The sequence below is a fragment of the Anopheles funestus genome, chromosome 3RL (assembly GCF_943734845.2).
Source record: "Anopheles funestus chromosome 3RL, idAnoFuneDA-416_04, whole genome shotgun sequence".
In the NCBI taxonomy this organism is placed as follows: domain Eukaryota; kingdom Metazoa; phylum Arthropoda; class Insecta; order Diptera; family Culicidae; genus Anopheles; species Anopheles funestus.
In genome coordinates, this window is record NC_064599.1 from 10,887,267 (window position 1) to 10,898,132 (window position 10,866).

Below are 10,866 nucleotides of genomic sequence, written 5' to 3' on the forward strand. Positions count from 1 at the left end.
CATTTAATTGAACCATAAATTAAATTGAGGGCTGTTTGCACATTCCATTAAATCATAATTATGTTGTTTAACGAGTGGGGACATCAAATAAACAATAAGATACTTTATATACAAATGATTTCTTCATTTACTTTTATTCTTATAATAGTAAAATAGCTGTATTCTCTTATTTTTAAAACCATTTCTTTTATAGCAACTTTATAATGGACAGCAGCTACGTCTACACAGGCCATAACATCTTGACGTTTCATCGATGGCATGTAAACAAAGCAAATCTTCGTATCGTCCGGTGTTGCGTTTCAAATCGTGATGCAAATTATTGGCAGTGTTTTAATTGTGTTCTAATATTTTATTTTACACCCAGTTCGTGCAATGCTTTCCTTTTTCCGCAAGAAAACCTCAGAGGACCTGACGACAACGTCATCCTCGGGCTCAAAAGTCTATCCGATCGTCGGACTAGATGGAGCAGTTCCCCGTGGACCGACGTTGCAAGAATTGGGCTATCGCAATGCGAACGATTTAAGAGAAACCATATACGACTTCCTGCGTACAATTCGTGACCCGGAAAAGCCCAACACCCTGGAAGATCTGCACGTAGTGTACGAGGAGGGAATATTTGTAAACGAACCGACACCAGGCAACGTGAATGTCGTACGGGTAGAGTTCAATCCAACTGTGCCACATTGTTCGCTAGCTACGTTGATCGGGCTTTGCATAAGAGTGAAAATAGAACGAAACATTAATCACAACCTAAAGTTGGATATCTACATCAAGAAAGGTGCCCACACGACCGAAGACGAAAGTAAGTGGAAGTTACGTTAGCTTGTAAGGTTAATAACATCTTGTCTAATCTTTCTTTCTGTCTGCACGTATTGCCCAATCCGTACAGTTAACAAACAGATCAATGATAAGGAACGAATAGCGGCGGCTATGGAGAATCCGAACTTAAAACAGTTGGTTGAGAACTGCATCAAAGATGAGGATTGAAAGACTGAACACTAGGGGTGCAATTAATCTTTTTTGTTGAGGGTATAACTGGTTCAAAGTATAGTTGGTTTGTGCAGTAAGCATCGGAAGGTAATCGTTTTTTTTGTAAAATAAATAGTTTCCTATATCTATAACTACGCACAGAAGGAAGGAAGTAAACTTTACTGTACTCCTGTGATATATCACGGTCATGGTTCGCTATACCATATTGCTTGAAATGTAAACTTCATTTTCAGTAGTTGGGTTAGTTGTATTGCTCTAAAATGGCACAAATAAGTGAAATGTAAAAGGACTTCATACAAAATAATCCTTCAATATGGCGAGAATGATATCATATTGCTATCCTTTTCTACGTTTAGCATGGTTGTAAATAGTGCTCTTCGATCCTTTCCTCTTGAACAAGAGTCGATGATGAATTTTTTTACCTACTGATTTCATATTCGTGTTTGTGCTTAGCAGGCATTGGTATGTTTAAAGCCAATTGTTACAAATTTATTGAGCCATTTTCGTTCGAGCATTCGAAGGTGAAACATCTCGCAGTGAGAGTACTCTGGTACTGAATTTTATTAAAGGATCTTACTTTGAAAGCAGCATATAAAACCATTGGTTGTCTTTCGCGGAAGTGCGATTATCAAGATTACACATATTTTTTCGTCTTCAGTAGAATACATTGAAGGTAAGAAAAAAGTGTTTTGAGAGATTTGTGTCGTGTAGCATTTAACCCATTACCGTCATTGGTAACGCAGCTTGTGAGCAAAATGGTGGTAGTTTTCGATAAAGCGAATGACGGGGACTATCAGGAGCCGAACTACGATGAGAGCAGCTTCGAAGAGTGTGACACTCCAGTCGATGATATATCCATGAAATTCGACAAAACCGATCTTTCGATTAATACCAATCCGTTACCGCATGGCAAGTACACCTTGATCGGTATCGATATAGATACCACGGGCCGTAGACTGATCGATGAGATCGTACAGATCTCTGCCTTTACCCCGGACCGGCAGTATGCACAATACATTATGCCGCTGATGAACCTAAACCCTGCTGCTCGTCAGCGACATCAAGTTCGGGTGATCACGGTCGGATTTTTCCGCATGCTGAAGAGCATGCAGACGTACCGCGTTATGAAGACTAAGATGGAGATCGCGGCATTGAACGAATTCATCGACTGGCTTGAGGCACGTCGCGCTGAGGATGAGGGCTCTGAAGGAATTGTTCTTGTGTACCATGAGCAACGAAAGTTCGTGCCTTATATGGTCATCGAAGCCTTAAAGAAGTACAAGCTGTTGGATCGCTTTGCTGAGTCGGTCAAGTCCTTCGTAAATGGTTTCAAACTGGCTGAGGAGAAATGTACCAAAACGATCAAGTACTTGACGATACGTCAGTTGGCAATGATAGTTTTGGACGAGAAAGAACGCTCTCGGGAAGGATTCGAGGGAAACGCGGCCTACCGTGCAAGAATGGCGTTCGAAATTTCCAGACACTTGGCGACCGGTGAGTAAGAAAATGGCAACGGCACCATTTTCAAGATGAAACCAAAATGGTTGCTATGATACTAATGAATATATTTTTTTGCATAGCTGAACCGAAAGATACTGCGTCTGCCTCATCGCCAACGGGAACGGAGCCAAATTGTTCGGCTGATCCTGCAGAAGTCACTAAGTCATCCTCCACCGCTGAAGATGCTGTGAAGGCTGAAAGTGACAAGACAGCCGAGAACTCTGTACACGTTACAGAAGACGAGCAGAAACAAGAAGAGGTTGCTCCTGCTACGGTTACTTCGACTAGCTCTGCATCTCGTCCCTTGACCGAAGAGGATCGTGAAAAGATGTGCACCGTGCTTTGTGAATATGCTTCGCCTATTTCCACTGAGATATCTGAGCTTGACGAGCAGGAGAAGATTCTGGTGCGCCAGAATTCACTGAGACCGGTATTTTTGCTCTATTTTAAGACGACAATCTACCACAGGTAAGTGAAAGAATGTTGCGCTACTCCTGGAGACAAAATTTTCAAGTTAGGCTCCGTTGTTTCCAGGGTTAAGGCTGTTACGTATAGACGAGTACTGGCAGAATCTGGCCACGATTACGAATCTTTGCGTCAACTCTGGCAAGAAAAGAAACGCGAAGGCATGGAAACAGTGATCAAGGAGATTACGGAATTGAAGGAAGAAGAACGTACCGAATTGGTTGAGCTTCTTGATTGTCACTACGATCCGGACAAGCAGGCTTTCAAACCGGTAATGAAAGGCATAAAGAGTCGTTCTTCCCGTGGTATGTATTGATTAGAAAGTTGATGTTTTATTCGATACTGATGATTAATTCTCATTTTCATCTCAGGACAACCTTTCTTCTCCAACAAGAACGGAAATGTTTCGCAAAACCAGAACGGAAACTCCCAAATGGTAAAGGAGAACCGGAAACCATTCCATGGCTACCAAAACAACCAGAAAAACCATAACAATCATCACAATGGAAACAATATGCTCAACAAGCAGCAAAACCATCAGCAAAATCAACAACAACAGCAGTTCTACAATGGTCCGTCTTCGCCTGAGACGAGTATGCCCAACGGAGGTTCGCCAGGAAAGCGCTTCTTCCCACGCAATTCTCGTCGTCGTCGGGGAGGAAACGGACAAAACCAGAACCAGAACGGTGGACAGAACCAACAACCGATGAAGAATCACAACGGTAATCATCACTCTTACACGAACTCGAATCGCCGCAACCATCAGTTTCAACAGCCTATTCCAAGTCATGCCTAGAGAAGGAACCTCTTGAGATGCGCAGTACTTCTAAGGTATTTTTAATTTGTTGATGTCTGAATGTTGTTGCACAGCAAAGCTGTAGATGAACCCAGTAGAACATACCCGATTCATACAACATCGAATCAAGGATAATGGCACGGAATATGAAACATTTTTAAAACACTCAAGTAGGTTAACACACGGTAGTAGCCTTCCCTTCCGGTATAAGTTGTCTTCGTATTTTAGAATCAGGTACAAGCATCACTTCACCAGCAAAATGTCCATAGCCTAGTATGCGGGGCAAGGACGATTAGGTTTTGATATACTCGACCTGAAGAAAGTATGCGCGCACTTTCAGATAGTCTCTACCGGCCTATCGTCTGCTTTAGTTTCCACAGAGTTAGGACATTAGCTTGCGTATATGTGGTGCAAATCCCCATTTTAATTTTGTGTAAATTATTTCCACTGCGTAGCAATCGATACCGAAAACGAGGCGACTAGCGTCTTTTTATGATTATGCAGGTTTTAGCAGTTTTGTAATGAAATCAACGAATTATGTACTGATTGTTAATTAATGGAAGATGTTCATCGTTAGAATCCCAACCTCTGGTAGGTTACGGTTCGATGCTGAAGCCAATAAATACGATGATTTATTGCATACATTTGAGTTGATTTTCTCTTCTAATGGTTATACGAAATTAGGAAAAAGAATAACTAATAGCAAATACCTATAAAAATGTCCATATTGAAAACAAAAAATTACCAAATGAAATGTTCGTTATAATCTGCATCCCATCCGGACCGTTCCCCCGTAGCAAGGACTGACTATCCGGCTACGTGGTAAACATAAGTATAGTAAGCCAGAAATGGCCGGCGTGACCTGTAAGGTCGTTAAGCCAAGAAGAAGAAGAATCTGCATTATTAAATTTTTATATTTTAATGAAAAATAGTTCCCTCATAGGTACCGTTTCATAACTAAACCATATAAGCAAAGGTTTCCTAATAAATATTTGTTTCATAAAAATTGTTTAATGTATCCATGCAAAAATCAAATCTATTGTATAATTTTTTTATTGTATAGATCATGAAAGTTGATACGAAATGCTCAAACTTTATGAGAAACTAAAATTATTTTATTTAGACAGAAAAAATATAAGTTAAAAGATATATTTTACTAAGCTAAATCACTTTATAGCACGCATAGCTAAAACGATGCTACGAATAAGTAAGCAATGAAAACATTAAAGCGAAACTATATTCCTCCCTTTCTAGGATGCGAAATTGCTACGCAACCAATGCTTTTCGTGTCCTGTTCAACGATTGAAAAGGATGCTGGAGATCATTTCTATTACAACGATCAAAGAACACACATCTTAGTTCAAGCGCTCTAGAAGTTACCTTTCCAATAACCTCAAACTTTGTCTGAGATTGTACCACGTGTTTCCGCGCATTTCATTCCCGAAAAAAGCTATTTTTACTTACTGATTTTTAAGTGCTTTGAACCGCAGGTAAGAATACTGAAAAATTTCCCCAGTGCAACATTTGGTTAATAACCGTTTTTGGTGATTTTGTTCACCGTACAGAGTGTACAAAATGGTGGTTGGCTCGGACGAATCGAAAGTAGGCATTGACGAGGAGCAGCATTATGAAGATAGCAGCTTCGACGAGTGCGATACGCCAGCTGGTGTGTTATCCTCGAAATTCGACAAAACCGATCTTTCGATTAACACCAATCCGTTACCGCATGGCAAGTACACCTTGATTGGTATCGATATAGATACCACGGGCCGTAGGCTGATCGATGAGATCGTACAGATCTCTGCCTTTACCCCGGACCGGCAGTATGCACAATACATTATGCCGCTGATGAACCTAAACCCAGCTGCTCGTCAGCGACATCAAGTTCGGGTGATCACGGTCGGATTTTTCCGCATGCTGAAGAGCATGCAGACGTACCGCGTTATGAAGACTAAGATGGAGATCGCGGCATTGAACGAATTCATCGACTGGCTTGAGGCACGTCGCGCTGAGGATGAGGGCTCTGAAGGAATTGTTCTTGTGTACCATGAGCAACGAAAGTTCGTGCCTTATATGGTCATCGAAGCCTTAAAGAAGTACAAGCTGTTGGATCGCTTTGCTGAGTCGGTCAAGTCCTTCGTAAATGGTTTCAAATTGGCTGAGGAGAAATGTACCAAAACGATCAAGTACTTGACGATACGTCAGTTGGCAATGATAGTTTTGGACGAGAAAGAAGGTTCTCGAGAAGGATTCGAGGGAAACGCGGCCTACCGTGCAAGAATGGCGTTCGAAATTTCTAGACGCTTAGCTACGGGTGAGTAAGAAGATGGCGACGCCGCCATTTCCAAGATGAAACCAAAATGGTTGCTATGATACTAATGAATATATTTCTTTTGGATAGCTGAACCGAAAGATACTGCGTCTGCCTCATCGCCAACGGAAACGGAGCCAAATTGTTCGGCTGATCCTGCAGAAGTCACTAAGTCATCCTCCACCGCTGAAGATGCTGTGAAGGCTGAAAGTGACAAGACAGCCGAGAACTCTGTACACGTTACAGAAGACGAGCAGAAACAAGAAGAGGTTGCTCCTGCTACGGTTACTTCGACTAGCTCTGCATCTCGTTCCTTGACCGAAGAGGATCGTGAAAAGATGTGCACCGTGCTTTGTGAATATGCTTCGCCTATTTCCACTGAGATATCTGAGCTTGACGAGCAAGAGAAGATTCTGGTGCGCCAGAATTCGCTGAGACCGGTATTTTTGCTCTATTTTAAGACGACAATCTACCACAGGTAAGTGAAAGAATGTTGCGCTACTCCTGGAGACGAAGATTTCAAGTTAGGCTTCGTTCTTTCTAGGGTTAAGGCTGTTACGTATAGACGAGTACTGGCTGAATCTGGCCACGATTACGAATCTTTGCGTCAACTCTGGCAAGAAAAGAAACGCGAAGGCATGGAAACGGTAATCAAGGAGATTACGGAATTGAAGGAAGAAGAACGCACCGAATTGGTTGAGCTTCTTGATTGTCACTACGATCCGGACAAGCAGGCTTTCAAACCAGTTGTGAAGCGAATGAAGCGTCGTTCTACCCGTGGTATGTATTGATTAGAAAGTTGATGTTTTATTCGATACTGATGATTCATTCTCATTTTCATCTTAGGACAACCTTTCTTCTCCAACAAGAACGGAAATGTTTCGCAAAACCAGAACGGAAATTCCCAAATGGTAAAGGAGAACAGGAAACCATTCCATGGCTACCAAAACAACCAGAAAAACCATAACAATCATCATAACGGAAACAATATGATCAACAAGCAGCAAAACCATCAGCAAAATCAGCAACAACAGCAGTTCTACAATGGTCCGTCTTCGCCTGAGACGAGTATGCCCAACGGAGGTTCGCCAGGAAAGCGCTTCTTCCCACGCAATTCTCGTCGTCGTCGGGGAGGAAACGGGCAAAACCAGAACCAGAACGGTGGACAGAACCAACAACCGATGAAGAATCACAACGGTAATCATCACTCCTACACGAACTCGAATCGCCGCAACCATCAGTTTCAACAGCCTATTCCAAGTCATGCCTAGAGAAGGAACCTCTTGAGATGCGCAGTACTTCTAAGGTATTTTTAATTTGTTGATGTCTGAATGTTGTTGCACAGCAGAGCTGTAGATGAACCCAGTAGAACATACCCGATTCATACAACATCGAATCAAGGATAATGGCACGGAATACGAAACATTTTTAAAACACTCAAGTAGGTTTAAGGATCAACACGGTAGTAGCCTTCCCTTCCGGTATAAGTTGTCTTCGTATTTTAGAATCAGGTACAAGCATCACTTCACCAGCAAAATGTCCTTAGCATAGTATGCGGGGCTAGGACGATTAGGTTTTGATATACTCGACCTGAAGAAAGTAAGCGCGCACTTTCAGATAGTCTCTACCGGCCTATCGTCTGCTTTAGTTTCCACAGAGTTAGGACATTAGCTTGCGTATATGTGGTGCAAATCCCCATTTTAATTTTGTGTAAATTATTTCCACTGCGTAGCAATCGATACCGAAAACGAGGCGACTAGCGTCTTTTTATGATTATGCAGGTTTTAGCAGTTTTGTAATGAAATCAACGAATTATGTACTGATTGTTAATTGATGGAAGGTGTTCAACGTTAGAAACCCGACCTCTGGCAGGTTACGGTTCAATGCTGACGCCAATATATATGATGATTTAATGGATTGAAACATGGACTTGTTTATTTTATTTACCACGGCGGTAGAGAATTTGTTTTTTTCCCTTCATTTTCGGATGGAAACTCATGGTAAGTATTTACTGTAGCCTTACTGTGTACGAGATTTGGATTTTGAATTTTATTTCCCATTATGAGACAGAACATTTATCGCTAGCCATTCATCAGCTAGAATCTTGTCTTTTATACCAATTACACGACAATAATTTTCTTGAACAAGAATGAACGAGTGTGGTATGTGTGTTTTTTGGGAAAAAATGAACTGTTGCTCAATTTGGCTACTTATGAATTTAGTATCGTGTAAATACATTCAGAATTTCTAACCATCAATATTTACTGATCACTAGTGCCTAGGAACACAGCGCAGGTGCAGCTTTGAAGAAACAAAGTCTGAACTTAATTTGAACCTGTCCACTCCCCCACCTGTCGGGACAGTTAATACGGGAAGTGTATTACGCGAATGTTGCACAGAGCGTTCTGAATGGGACATTCGTTTTATTGCAGCGTAAACAAGGATTAAACAAAGGTAATTAAAGAAACAAAACAATATTTGCGTGCACAATAACCGATTGTAAAGGACTTGTGGTAGTAGTAGTTGTAAAAAAAAATAATCACATTGTACAATCGCCACATGTGCCTCTAGGAAGCCCATGCGGAGACAGGAAAGAAAAGGAATTTACTTTCAAACGCCTAAGACGCGCGAGACACAAGAGCGTGGGTAAGATATAACAAACAAATTGCATTTGAACTATACGTGCTGTGGAAGAAATGACGATTGCGTTAAAAACAAAAGCCGTAACGATGGTGGCGGCTGTCTTCGGGGGTTGTTTTGTGCCCATCGCGCCGGTACTATTATGCGGATAATTGTCTAAAAGGGAAATGCGGTTTGTCCGTGAACCGATGCATACCAGTACCACGTTGGGACGGGAGAGGCGAATGCGGATGGTCCGGTTGTGCTTTTCATTGGCAGCTGAAAGAGTTTAGTTTTCAGGATATTGACGGTGGTGCACCATCATTATTCGGACCCTGGTTGTTAGCAGAAGAAAAACGCACGTGAAAAAAGGGGGTACATCATCGTACGGGAAAACGTCCGGTAACACTTACATCGTTCGATGGCGGTGGTAGTGACTTGTTCAAATCATTCGTTCGTCGCATCGACGATGGCCTCATCACGTACATGACGGCCATAAAAATCAGAGCCATGATGATTAGGATAAAATTTGTGCCACCGGTTACGTTCGGAAGACTGGGAACTGTTTTGCAGTTGTAATAAAAAAAATGGAATGTATTTGGAGGAACGCATTCACCAATAGGCGCTTCGAACGATAATTGTTTGTGGTTTATAAACTAAAATGAGCTTTTTTAACCTTTCTAATATTGCAGAATATACTTACGATCGGTGCATTCATTGTCATTGCAATAGGACTGGCCCTGTCGAAGCTAAAATATGAAAAAAAAACACGCTATAATGTAATTCATCTGCAAACGCACACGTACTTGTACGAGAACTTACCAGCGACAACAACCGCCTCATAGCAATTTCATGACTCCAGAAACATTCACATGCATCGAATTCGTCTGCCATTTCTGTCGTTGCGAGAGATTTCGTAATTGATTTCACAAAATGAAGCTGGAACTAACACGACATAGAACTTTTGCTGATGCTTAATACGTATATCTTCATACACTGGACTGTTTAGAACTGGATTAAAAGCACTTTTCTTCTAATGACCCTGAAATGAAAAAAAAATGAAACGAAAACCATGTTGTAAAGTGCGTTTGGTTTGGTATATCAACAGATTACTTGGAATAAAAACTGTAAAGCACACGCGCGCGCCAGATAAACGGGCCCAAAATAGTAGAACAACACGAATGTTTCACACAACTCTGTGCTGGAAAATGCAGATTGGAGGCTTGTAGCCCCGTTTTTCCTTCAACCGAACCACCTGTGATTACTGTTCGGTTCGTATGTAAACACTTACGTGGACTTCCCACATTTGCGGGATGCGCTGTACGCTACAGCGTTGCAAACGTCGTTGGTATTGGTTTGTCACACTGATCGCGACACAATAGAAAGAAAAGCTGTGGTGTCGATCGAATGGTAAAATGTGCAAAACTGATAAGGTTGATCCACTGTGTTCACAATTCCGCATCAGCACGACGAACAAAACACCCCAGTAGAATAGTTCACTTGAGGCGGGTATGTTATGGTTTCGGTATGTTGCAAGATTAGACTTCGCAAGTTCCACTGTAGCACCGCACCGTCTGCTTCTTGCGAGGTGATATCATCGCCCGTTGGCTGCGGAAACCGGATTGTACCGTATCCATCAGTCTCACCGTGGTCGGGCTTTCCAAATGGGTACAACAACACAGCGATCCCCGCCCCGTCACTTTACAACATCCGTCCGACGGCTGGTGCGGATGGATGCCCTCCGCACATTGCCTTTGAAATTTTTCTTCGCGCGACCTTCTGCCTTCTAAACCCGCGTAAATATTTACATTCTCAGACTTACCTTGCTGTGATGCATCGGACGGCCACTAAGATAGTAGGAAAAAGCGACGGTCGGGCGAAAGTTTTCACACCAACGTTTTTGCTAATGTGGCAATTTTGCAGCTGCTTTAGGTCCAGAAAAAACGCAAAACACAGACAGACACCCTTCGCCTTTCCGAACACAGTTGTCAAAACATCAACAAAAGCTGGGTGCTGAGGCGGTGGTCATCTGCACGGAATAGACCAATCTGCGCCTTACCGAATGGGATGCCCTCGAAAGGGTGGACGGTTGGATTGACAGTACTTTGACAGCCCTGTTAGAAAATTTGAAATTTTTGATTGGAATAAAATTTGGCTAAAGTCTGAAACACGACCCCCCCCACTC

At 42.1% G+C, this 10,866-nt stretch overlaps 3 protein-coding genes and 1 long non-coding RNA gene across 10 annotated transcripts; 2 read left to right on the forward strand and 2 right to left on the reverse strand.

Moving 5' to 3' along the window:
* Positions 1-223: 223 nt before the first annotated feature.
* Positions 224-1,133, forward strand: LOC125771362 (MIP18 family protein galla-1). The gene is made up of 2 exons (XM_049441904.1): positions 224-802; positions 890-1,133. The coding sequence occupies exons 1-2, from the start codon at positions 373-375 to the stop codon at positions 985-987; spliced, it is 528 nt and encodes a 175-aa protein (XP_049297861.1). The 5' UTR covers positions 224-372; the 3' UTR covers positions 988-1,133.
* A 604-nt stretch (positions 1,134-1,737) lies between these two features.
* Positions 1,738-5,597, reverse strand: LOC125771378 (uncharacterized). The gene is made up of 2 exons (XR_007419298.1): positions 5,491-5,597; positions 1,738-1,909 (listed from the first exon to the last, which is right to left on the reverse strand). It is a non-coding gene; the product is annotated as an uncharacterized LOC125771378 (long non-coding RNA).
* LOC125771296 (maternal protein exuperantia) lies at positions 1,746-7,979 on the forward strand. 5 transcript variants are annotated; one of them, XR_007419291.1, is made up of 5 exons: positions 1,746-2,484; positions 2,571-2,958; positions 3,025-3,260; positions 3,327-4,047; positions 7,636-7,979. XR_007419291.1 is itself a non-coding variant. In XM_049441799.1 (5 exons), exons 2-5 carry the CDS (start codon positions 5,327-5,329, stop codon positions 7,331-7,333), a joined length of 1,788 nt encoding a protein of 595 aa, XP_049297756.1. In that variant the 5' UTR covers positions 5,064-5,241; positions 5,317-5,326; the 3' UTR covers positions 7,334-7,979. The 5 variants fall into 5 exon arrangements, 4 of the variants coding, with proteins under 4 accessions (XP_049297759.1, XP_049297758.1, XP_049297757.1 ...); XM_049441799.1 differs by lacking the exons at positions 1,746-2,484; positions 2,571-2,958; positions 3,025-3,260; positions 3,327-4,047 and adding exons at positions 5,064-5,241; positions 5,317-6,065; positions 6,153-6,540; positions 6,607-6,842 and having other exon boundaries at positions 6,909-7,979; XM_049441802.1 differs by lacking the exon at positions 3,327-4,047 and having other exon boundaries at positions 6,909-7,979.
* A 110-nt stretch (positions 7,980-8,089) lies between these two features.
* LOC125771376 (small integral membrane protein 14) lies at positions 8,090-10,705 on the reverse strand. Of its 3 annotated transcripts, none has more exons than XM_049441921.1 (5): positions 10,504-10,705; positions 9,504-9,723; positions 9,385-9,430; positions 9,095-9,243; positions 8,090-9,016 (listed from the first exon to the last, which is right to left on the reverse strand). In XM_049441921.1, the coding sequence occupies exons 2-5, from the start codon at positions 9,573-9,575 to the stop codon at positions 8,978-8,980; spliced, it is 306 nt and encodes a 101-aa protein (XP_049297878.1). In that variant the 5' UTR covers positions 9,576-9,723; positions 10,504-10,705; the 3' UTR covers positions 8,090-8,977. The 3 variants fall into 3 exon arrangements, with proteins under 3 accessions (XP_049297878.1, XP_049297880.1, XP_049297881.1); XM_049441923.1 differs by lacking the exon at positions 10,504-10,705 and adding an exon at positions 9,973-10,329; XM_049441924.1 differs by lacking the exon at positions 10,504-10,705 and adding an exon at positions 9,795-9,925.
* Between the last annotated feature and the right edge of the window lie 161 nt (positions 10,706-10,866).